The sequence below is a fragment of the Eriocheir sinensis genome, chromosome 3 (genome assembly GCF_024679095.1).
Source record: "Eriocheir sinensis breed Jianghai 21 chromosome 3, ASM2467909v1, whole genome shotgun sequence".
Classification (NCBI taxonomy): Eukaryota; Metazoa; Arthropoda; class Malacostraca; order Decapoda; family Varunidae; genus Eriocheir; species Eriocheir sinensis.
Genome location: NC_066511.1, coordinates 22,684,254 through 22,695,761, shown reverse-complemented (window position 1 = coordinate 22,695,761; position 11,508 = coordinate 22,684,254). Strand labels below are relative to the sequence as shown.

Sequence of the window (11,508 nt, the reverse complement as noted above, 5' to 3'; positions counted from 1 at the left end):
TTACCAGAATCACACCCAAGCTCCACCAGTCGCATGTTTCATCATAGCCATTTGCTCCTTTTTGAACTGCTTGTCGCAACACTTCAGGAGCAGCATAGTGTAATGTGAAACATGGTGTCTTCATGTTGCCATCCTTTTCTTTGTCCGGCATCATACGTGCAAACCCAAAGTCTACAATCTTGATCACTGAATCTTCTGAAGAATCTTTGAACAATAGGTTCTGTAAAAATGATAACATCATTTAATATCAGAGTTTGGTGAAAAGGTAAATTTTTATATTTGATCTGCTATAAGAAAGTAAGACCACCTTAATAATGGACTAAAAAATAATATTACTTAAAATTCAGCACAAGTTTGTGGACATCTTATGTAAGATGTCTAGAGCTGGACCCCAAAAGAACATGTATTACTCTGGCATTCATTTTGATTCCCATTACTGTCAAGAAAACACTAACAACATTCTTAAGCTACCTCTGGCTTTAAGTCTCTGTGAACAATGCCTTTCTTGTGCATATAATGAACAGCTGAAACCAAGCTCCTCATGATGGCTGAAGCCTGAGTCTCTGTGAACCTTTTGTGTTTTCTAATTCTCTGCAGCAGCTCCCCACCTCCAAGAAGTTCCATCACTATGTAGGTATGTGCCTGTAAAAAGAGGATTTATATGAGCAGAACCAGTGATGAATTACAAAGGAATAAAATAATACAGCAAGACCTTTACCTAATATATCAATTCATAAAACCAAGACTTGTAAATAGGAATAATAATGATGATAATAAAGCTGCATTTGTTTAAATTTCTGATGTACCATAACTTCAAATACCAGTAGCATATACTGTAGATATAAATATCATTCTTATTAAAGAGTTTAAAGAAAAGTATTTTCCTTTCAAACTTCAGTGTGGATCCTCACCTCATCATATAAAACTTCATGAAGGTTGACAATATTAGAATGTCCTTGGCATGCCCTTAGTAAGTTTATTTCTTGTTGGCAGTCTAGTCTTCTTGAAACTATCTTGACAGCAAAGTGTTGTCCAGTGGACTTTTGTATACATTCCCGACAAACACTGAAGCTGCCATCTCCAAGAATGTTCTCTCGAAGATCTAGTTCATATTGTTGAAAGAATGCCGAATCCTGAAAAATAATAATTTCCATTTATTTGTAAAATCAAAACATCATCTTCACAACATGGGTATCAAGAATATACATAGTGATAAAGAGGTAATGCAACAGGCCATATCTCCTGTGAAACATAAGGTTGAGGAGTGGGTCCCCACTCATGACTTGTTAGAATAGTCACAATGCCTTTTTTTTTTCTGTGGCCCACAGGAATGATGAAATGATCATGATATAGAAAAATCAAGAGTTTTGCTGAAAATCTAAATTCATGTAGTCATTACATAATGCTATTTGTGATACTATTACATGGATTTTTTGTACTAGTGTGTGTCTTGCAGTTTCATATAAAACAGAAAAAGGTAAATGCCAAATACCCACACACACCACGCCAGCCAACCAGGAGGAACAAGGGTTTCTGGAGCAGCATAAGCGCCACTGCCAGCCTGGCGCAAGGGCAAATGGTCCTCGTGGCTCCCCTCGGCATGTCCCTCAGCCCGGATGGGGCATGAGAGACAGGGGCCGCCTGGGAAGCCCCCCTCCATGTCAGGTGCTGGTCAAACATCTACCCAGGGACTTCTACGGAGAGGAGCTCGCGGCCTATCTTCGTGAGTTGCTGCAGGACGACAGAGTGCAGGTGATGGAGCTGTGGAGGAGGCTCGTCTCTGCCTCCTGGTGGCACCAATGTGTGCTGCTGGATCTGCACAACTGGGAGCGGCATGTGTTTGTGTGTCGCTACCACGCCTTAGTGGCTGCCGCTGCTGATACCCAGTCCCTTGTCAGTGATGGAGAGTAAATTGAAAATTGACACCTATAACTGTCAGGGAATCAAGAGCAGTGAGCCCTATATCAAGGACCTATTAGGCCAGGTTGATATCCTGGCCTTGCAAGAAACGTGGCTGTGCGGGGATGAACTGCACAGGCCAAACACTCTTCACAAGGACTTTGTGTCGTTCTCTACGACAGTTGTGGACGACACTCAGGTCCTGAGGAGGGGGGAGACCTTACTGGGGGCTCATCTTTCTGTGGCATAAGAGCCTCAGTAAGCACATCCAGGTGAGCAGTGCTCAGGACCCCCTCCTCCTGGTGAATGTGTATCTCCCTACCAACATCAGGGAGAACAGGGATGACCAAGCCATGTGTTTAGGGACACTTGCCTTGTTGGTGGACAGTGCCCAGGAGCAACATGCTTGTGTGTTGGGGGACTTCAATGCTGCTCCTGGCACCCCCTTCTTCAGTGACCTACAACACATGTGTGAGGACCGGGTCATGGTGGCCAATGTGAGGACGCTCCCCCCAACAAGCTACACTCACGTCAACATGGGTGCCTCTCTCACACCTGGCTTGACCATATAGTGCTATCACCATGTCTGCACAGTGCGTTGGATGGGTGCACAATTCTATACAACACTGTCTCCTCTGACCATTTTCCTCTCTTATTTGGGCTAAAAATTAAAGGGCTTCCTGCCTTGACACAGGTCAGGCAGGATAGGGTGGCAAGGGTTAAGTGGGATTTTCAGGACACAAGGAAAAGAGAGGAGTATGGTCGGATGGTGACAGAGTTGCTGAGAGACATTGCCATTGATCCTGTCAGGTTATGTTGCTTCCAGAGTATTTGTCTTGTTAGCAGGCATCATGATGCCATCGATAGGGTGCATCAGTCGTTGGTGGGGTGCATGGTGCATGCTGGTGAGAGAGTATTCGTTACATGCAGGAGGAGATGGAGGCAGATTCATGGCTGGAATGAGGTGGTGCAGGAGGCCAGGGAGTCCTTCCTGGAATGGAGGGATGGCGGCAGTCCACGCTGGGGCCCTCTGGCAGAGAGGCTGAAGCACACCAGGACCAGATTCAAGCTCTGCCTCCGGTGGTGCAGGGTTCGTGGGGAGCAGCTCCGAGCTCAGGCGCTGGCTGGCGGTGACGCAGCCGGTTTCTGGCATGGCCTATGAACCCTGTCCCCAGACTCTCACGCGCTCCCCTTACGTGTGGATCAGGTAGTGGGGGAGGAGGACATTGCCACCATGTGGGGTAACCACTTTGAGGGTACCCTGAACTGTGTGGCAGACGTGGAAAGTGAGAGGGCCCTCCGGAGCGAGCTGCGCGGGGTGACGCTGGAGGGCTTTCGCAGTGTCGACCACAGTGAGCTGAGGGAGATACTGCGGATGCTCTCCAACAGCGAGGCGCTGGGCGTTGATGGGCTTCCCTCTGGTGCCTTTAGATATGCACCTCCCAGCCTGGTCTCTTGGCTCTGCTTCTTTATCGTCTGCATCTGCCATCAATACATACCCTCTCGGGTCTTGGCAGTGCAAATAGTTTCCTTGCTAAAGAGCGGGCACAGCACTGAGATGTGTGTGGACGTTGAAGAATATCATCGAGTACTACACTTCTAGGGCCTCACCTGTCTACCTTTGCTTCCTTGATGCCAGCAAGGCCTTTGACAGAGTGAACTACTGGAAGCTGTTTAATAAACTGCTTGTAAGGGGAACTCCTGGGTACATTGTCAAGCTCCTAATGTACTGGTACACTACCCAGGAATTTGCTGTAAAATGAGGGGCTTTCCACTTCGCTGCCATTTAAGACAGCCAATGGTATTCGCCAGGGAGGGATCCCGTCTCCCTATCTGTACAACGTCTACACAAATTATCTCACTGCCGCTCTGCATGACACAGGCACAGGCTGCCACTTACATGATAGGTGCATCAACTCGCTGTGTTATGCTGATGACATGGTACTGATGGCGCCCACAGTGGAGGCTCTGTAGGACTTTATTGGAGTGTGTCAGGCGTATGATGCCACGCACAATACTGTCTACAACACCACCAAGACAGAGTGCATGGTAGTGCCACTCCCACACTCCAGGGTGGACTACCAGACATCAGCATGGCTAAGTGGGAGTGCACTTACATTTGTTGATAGATTCAAATACCTGGGCCATGTCATCAACAAGGAACGGACCGATGATGATGACATCAATAGCAGACCACCAAGCTCAAAGTCATCGCCAACACGCTGCTGAGGAAATTCTCCTTCTGCAGCACAGAGGTGAAGTTGGAGTTATTCAGGAGCCACTGCTACTCTCTACTGCAACTCGTTATGGTCGCGGTATTGGGCTGCCTCCATAAACCGTCTTAGGGTCTGTCATGACGACATCCTCAAGTGGCTTCTGGGGCTTCCTAGATGGACTAGCTCATCCCTGGCCTTCACCAGGCACAGGATGAACTGTCTGGCTGTGCTGCGTCACCACGCCGCGTATAGTATGAGGAGTAGAGTGGAACAATCTGGGAACTCCATCATCACCTCCGTCAGACAGAGCTTGGCCTATGTATGTGGATCAATGCAGCGGGAGTGGCTGGGCCTTCTGTTCGTGTAGATTGTGCATAAGTGTGCCGTGCACACGCATATTCAATTATAAGCTGTCTATTATTTAAGCATATATGTATCTTGGTTGATCTCGTTCGTTTACTTGCCCTGTTTTGCCGCTGGGCGAAATAAAATTATTATTATTATTATTATTATTATTATTATATATACCTACTACTAATGCTACTGCTGCAACTACTACTACTACCACCACCACTAGTACAACTACCACCACTACTACAACTACTACTACTACTTCTACTAATATTACTACAGTGGCCTCCCGTCCTATGCATGATTGTTGTCCAGGGCGTTTCATGTCCAACGAGGCATTTTTTTAACTTTTTTGTTTGTTTGTTTTTTGTTACGGCCCATTTACAGACGTTTACACTAATTTGTCTGGCAATCGTCAATATTCAATACCTGCCCCGGACTTTAACCACACTATGTCCAGCACATTTAAACAGCACATCTAAGAGATTAACTGAAACAGGTTGCTTGAAGATTTGCATTGGACGTCAACAAAGGACACACCGTTGACGGCAGTCTCAAAGTGTCTGTCATTTTCTTCTTCATTTTCAAATGCTTAACCCTTAAGCATATCATATCACGTGAATTATTTACTAATAAATATTTTTTTCTATAAAAATCAGATAATACTAATAAGAAACATAATAAAAGTGATTATAACTATAAACAGCTGCTCAACTGATAATTGTAAACAAACAGACAAGAATGTATGTCACAAGAAGCTTATTGAACCCTTTGTGGACATTTTGTATAATACACAATCTTAGGGGGGCTGAATTACTAAAACACAAATACCAAATAAAATTAAAGCAATTGAACAACTTTTAATAAGAATATGAAGTTTAGTGAATTAGTGACCCTTTATGGAGGTGACATGACCGTCGCTGCCTCCACAGCAACACTTAACAACATTTAGCAAGTGTTGCAGATGCAGACTTGGCTAGGCAGTTGTCTGGCAATTGCCAGACTTAGCTGAACCCCCGGTTTTTACCTGGATTACATTTCAGTTCTTGTACTTGACTAGGCATACATCTGACAATTATTTTGCTCAGGAAATGAGATATCCAGGAAATCGAGGGTCGAGTGTATTTTCAGAAATTCTGAAAAGATAAATTTTTGCCATAGGTTCTTTTGTTTGTCCAATGCTAATTACATCCAATGTAGTGCAATCTCTGACCAAATTCCCACATTGGACACTAAGCAACTGTACTGCTGCTACTACTACCTCCATCAATACCACTACTATTACTAACTATTAGTACCCTAATACCTACTACTCCCAATTCTAATTTCACATACATTGAGAACATATGAGGCATGTATACAAGACTTTGCTGGTGATGGGTAATGTAAACAATAATGTACTGACCTTAAAGCTACATGCCATTAAGTTAGTGGTGGAAGGTCTTCTGTCTGTTGAAGTCTTGAAGAGAGAATCACTGATCACATTTTCAGTGAAGAGAATTGATGGGGCAACATATGAATAACCCTGTAAGAAAAATAGGTTAGATGAGTCACAGTTGTGCCACATACAACTGAGCTAAGTATATTTACTAATGACACATAAAATATTGTGATATTACTGTAAATAGAAATTTCCTTGTAGGTACCTCCTACAGATTAAATAATAAATTTCATACATATGCAGAAATTTTATTATCACAAAATTTTAATTTTGTTCCTTACTTTGAACATTTTCTCTACATCAGGAGGAACAATTGCTGGAGAATCCTGTGGTACCATCGCTGTGAACTCTTCAGAGAAATTACTAACATCTAGTTCATTGCTGATCCTGGGTACAAATGGGGCAGGTACTTTCTTTTGAGCAAGGTCATTCCAATTCAGATTCTGTTAGTGAAAAAAACAAATCAAAATCACATGGCCTGTATTAGGTGGAGTCAGGAGTCATGAGAAAAATTACTTGGTGAGAAAAATCCTTTAGATTTTGTTCTGTTCGATATGACCAAAGCTCACTAACTACCATTCATAATAAATATTTATACGTATTTATTACATGATTCACTACTTTCACTTTTAAATTATGTGCCCCTACCTACTCAGAAAAATAAACCTGTGTGAAAATACAAGATCATTTTTACAGAGAAATTATGTCCAGTAACATATCTGCCAACCAGCTGGATTGCATACCTTGAAGAACGAATGTTGCTTGATTTCTGCAGCATCTTGTGGCCCTCCTCCTAACCTCTGACGAGGGTCTTTCACAAGTAGTCTTGAAATTAAGTCTCTAACCTCTGGTGATAGATCACTAGGTAGTGGTGGTTGTGTTTTCAGGATTCGTCTGTTATGAGAGGGAAAAAGTTAATAAACAAACATATAAATATATAAAAATATTGGTTTTGATGTCATTTAAAAAATTATGTTAAGACATATATTGTACACTTGCTTTCAAAGTTAATATGATCTCGTTTCACATACTGAACCAGTAATGCTCACTACGATCATCACTAATCCCTATATCTGCTGAGACACGGTAGGAACTCAAAATTGATCACTTTTTAACTAGTGTTCTAAACAAAATGAAATAGTTCCAGGAAGGGCCATTCCCCAACTGCACCCTCTTGTTATATAGGAGCTACCTCCCTTATGGGATATACTTTAGATGTATAAGATGGATAATGGAATTAATTTGTCAAACCAAAGTTGAAAATATTTTCCTTCAATGAGTGATTCACACTTTGAAGGCACAACAATGAGACATTAAATAAAAGTCAAGCAAAAACAGTAATTACCTTGAGATCTCTTGCTGGTTATTTTTCTCACCCTCCACAGTGAAAGGCGAGGCTCCAGTGAGCAGTTCATATGTTAACACTCCTATACTCCACCAGTCCACAGCCTGCAATAAGAAACATGTTTAGGTTGTCTCCTGTTCTGACTTCCATATAAAGATGATTTATAACTTGAACATTATATGCCAATCCTGCAAAATATTCTCTATGTATTAGAAACCTTTGATTGAACTTGTTCACTAAGTTATGAGTTTAATTATTACTAATTTTAAGTATAGATTCCCATACATAGCCTACAGTAAGAGTCATCTGAGCACTGGTCAAAAATATACAATAAAAGCAAGGAATACTATTCCAGAGAAATATATATAAACTTGTTATTTTGAAATGCAGGAAATTATCTCAGAAAATTATATTCTGGAAGGCAGGAATGAATGAATTGGAAACTACAAACATCAAACATTTAATAAAAATTTAAAATGTGCCTAAGTTGATCAACAATTGTTTGTTTAGTTTTGGCCGTGGTGTCACTGTGATGTCTGGGATTGTTCATTTTATGTAGATTTTGTCTTGTGCAGTAACTGACACCCAATATGCCACCCAAAACAACACTAGGAGCTGATGTAGAGGGCACTGTGAAAACTACATATGCAATGCTGTAATTATGCTATAAATTGAAAGCTATAAAGCAATTGCCAAGTGGCGTGAGTCTGGGATTGTATATAATAAATCATACCCTACTAGCTCAATGTAGCAACTGAAGCATCCAAAAGCCATTCTATGCATTTAATGGAAGAAAATATACTACCCATATTAATGCTTAGTATATTACTTAATATACTTAAGTATATGTCTGCAATGACTTTGGTGCCATTCAATAGTATAAAATTGTACTACTCAGGCAGTTGCAGGCCTGCTGCTCTTAAGATTAAAGGACTTTAGATGTAGTGTTACAAATACTGAAAAATACAGCAGTGGGAGAACAACTCTGAACTCACCTGGTCATGGCCATGTGCTCCTCCCCGCACCACCTCAGGGGCCATGTACTCAATTGTGCCACAAAAGGAATAAGCTCTGTGCTCAGTCTCATGAGAGAGGAAGTCCTTGCTAAGACCAAAGTCTGTTAAAACTATGTGGCCATCAGAGTCCAGGAGGATGTTCTCCAGCTTGATATCACGATAAATTATACCCAGCTGCAATTAACATCAGGTATCAGTACAAAAGCACACAACACAACTCAACAGCATGCTATTTTTTTCAAAACTAAATTTCTGACAGGAAGAACAGTACTTACTTTGTGCAGATGCTCAAGCGCAAGGATGATCTCACCAATGTAGAGCCGGACTTCATCCTCATGGAACCTTTCCCTCTGGTAAAGGTGAGTGAATAGTTCTCCTCCACTGACATAGTCTGCAAAAAAAATAAAAATAATAATAATAATAATAATAATAACAGTGGTGAAAAATGCACACATTTTCTACAAGGATGATGAAAACTATTATTACAGACACACATGCACATAACTATAATATTGCTAATTCACCTACTGCCAATTTGCTTCCTCTGTAAATTATTAGAAACCAAGAATGGTAAGTTTAGTGCTTGCTTTGAAAGGTTCCATATTTCTCTATAAACAATTTTGCCGTCTGTAACTATATAAAACACAAATGCGCACACACACACACACACATGATGAGGCTTCAGCCATACCCACCCATTTGTCATAATGCCACTCCAGTTTCTTTCAGGGAGGGTACTGGCTGACAATCGCAAGTCCAGCACATGATCAGATCCTTGGTGAATGACACACACACACACACACAAAAAAAAAAAAAAAAAAAAAAAAAATGCATCTCATCCTCTAACTCTATGTATGCATATCACATGCACCTCTTCAATAGCTCATTTCCACTGCGTATTCATGATTAATATGCTACATTCCGCGTCCATGCTTTTGATGTAGGGTATATGACAAAGTTGGAAGGATAATGGTGTTTGCTCACTTATTCCTTTCATAATTATTCACCCCACTTAACATTAACCTGTCTGCCCTTCACTGCTCTCTCCCTCACCTACAGGCTACCTCCATGCTTCCATAAAAATGTCCCTAAGTAGTTTTAACTTAATCGCTTCCTCTGTCATATCTTTCACCCGAATCTTACGGCTGAACACGACAGAGTGTAACGTACATATCCATTTCAAGGCAGATTTTTAAGGTCGCATGGTGTGTGTGTGTGTGTGTGTGTGTGTACTCACCAAGGATGAGGTGTAGTTTGGCATCAGTCTGGAAGGCGTAGTGGAGGGTGACGAGAAAGGGACTCTGCCTTACAGCCTCTAGCACCTGCCTCTCCGTCTTGGTGTGCTCAGTTGTCTTCTTCTTCTGCACGATGGTGGCTTTTTTCAAGACCTTCATGGCATACAATTTGCCAGCATCCTTCCCAGATACTTTGCGAACCAGGAAGACCTTGCCATATGCTGTGGGGGAAAATAACTTTCATAAAATCATCTATTTCTCGGCTACAACAGAATCTTATGAATAACTGATTTGTGTCACTTGTTGGCTTAGTAGGGGGATACAGTTATGCCATGTGGCTACATCGGGGTAAACAGTGATTAGAACATGGATTACTGAACTTATCATGCACGAGTTTTCTCACATGCTACCTAATCATAAGGAAAGCAGTCAAATTGGGAAACGAATAAATACTTTCGTAACCTTAAAAAATAGTGAGAACAAACTCCTTGGAATTCTGTGGCCCCCTCATTAATATACAATGCCATCGGACACGAGGTTCACTTCATAGGCAACAGACCACGCCTTGGGGACAGGCAGCACACCCGGGGCCAGGCGGTGACCTTTGGAATGACCTCAGTATCAAGAGAGCTGCCGGCTAACTATGACCAGCTCCCTCGCGGAACAGGTGGTTTGGCCATAAATACCAGACCGCCTCGTTCCCTTACGGGCGGTCGTGACAGCACAGCTTCCCAGGTAAATGGCGCCTGACTTCAGAGGAGGACAGGAAATCCAAGGATGGAAAAAGGCAACACCCCCAGGAACATCCTGTTCCCCTCTGATGAGAGCACATAGTAATGGCCTAGTTCCCCCCTCTCTCTCTCTCTCTCTCTCTCTCTCTCTCTCTCTCTCTCTCTCTCTCTCTCTCTCTCTCTATATCTCTCTCTCTCTCCTGCATTACGCTAGTAATTAGCGTCGTCTCGTGACACCTTTTTTTTTTTTTTTCGATGTCAACCCCTAAAAAAAAAAAAAAAAATCTAACCTGCAGTCGCATGGTAACGCAACAGATCATTTCCCTTGTATAAGTCGGTCGAGGAGCAAGAACAAGGGTAGACTAACACTCCCCTTGTCCCGCTAATAAATAAATAAGCAAATATATATATATATATATATATATATATATATATATATATATATATATATATATATATATATATATATATATAGACACACACACATACATAATGTTTATATATGATAACATTTAAGACTACTAGAGGGAGCGAGCAGAGAAAGAAAGTGGGTGAATGGCGAATCAATATGAGGAAGTGGAGCAAGCCAGCCTTAGCTGCTTCCTCTGACGACTCCACAGGTTCTGTTCTTCCCGCTGGAGCAGCAGTGTGTCCAGTTTGAGCGAGAGCCCGCGCCACGCGTGCATACGGGATATGTATTTAGGCTACTTAGTTGTATTTGCCTATAGTCATATAGTAGAGGTCCTGTCCGAGGCTAAATCGGGCAAACTTAGCTTTGAACTCATTAAGTTTATGGATTGAACTACGTACAGGCTATTCCAGTGATCGATGCAAGATTGAGAAAAATGTATTTCTTGATATCAAGATTTAAACATCTTGTCTTTTCAACTTCCTTTCATGTCCTCTACTTGCTCCTTGTTCCATTGGTGTGTGTGTGTGTGTGTGTGTGCGCGCGCACGCGCGGTGTATATAGATATGTGTGTGTGTGTGTGTGTGTGTGTGTGTGTGTGTGTGCGCGCACGCGCGGTGTATATAGATATGTGTGTGTGTGTGTGTGTGTGTGTGTGTGTGTGTGTGTGTGTGTGTGTAGTATATAGCAGTAGTAGTAGTAGTAGTAGTAGTAGCAGCAGGAAAAGAATGGGAGAACAGATGACGATGATTATCTAAATGCCAAGCTTATTACTGTTGAATATCGAGATGTCTATAATTACTAAAAGTGTAGCCTATATCTGTGATTCCCGAGCTCGCCTTTTGAGCTGAAAAGCCTATCACCA

The 11,508-nt window shown here is 42.1% G+C and overlaps 1 protein-coding gene across 5 annotated transcripts in view; it reads right to left on the bottom strand.

Moving 5' to 3' along the window:
• LOC127006732 (ribosomal protein S6 kinase alpha-5-like) overlaps positions 1–11,508 on the bottom strand; it is a 57,223-nt gene that overhangs the window by 4,206 nt on the left and 41,509 nt on the right. For all 5 annotated transcript variants that reach the window (XM_050877010.1, XM_050877018.1, XM_050877035.1 and 2 more), the window contains 10 exons: positions 9,506–9,724; positions 8,544–8,659; positions 8,248–8,442; positions 7,253–7,356; positions 6,651–6,801; positions 6,189–6,350; positions 5,872–5,991; positions 912–1,133; positions 472–642; positions 5–220 (listed from right to left, as the gene is read on the bottom strand). In XM_050877010.1, coding sequence (XP_050732967.1) covers positions 5–220; positions 472–642; positions 912–1,133; positions 5,872–5,991; positions 6,189–6,350; positions 6,651–6,801; positions 7,253–7,356; positions 8,248–8,442; positions 8,544–8,659; positions 9,506–9,724 — 1,676 coding nt within the window. The remainder of the gene's footprint in view (positions 1–4; positions 221–471; positions 643–911; positions 1,134–5,871; positions 5,992–6,188; positions 6,351–6,650; positions 6,802–7,252; positions 7,357–8,247; positions 8,443–8,543; positions 8,660–9,505; positions 9,725–11,508) is intronic.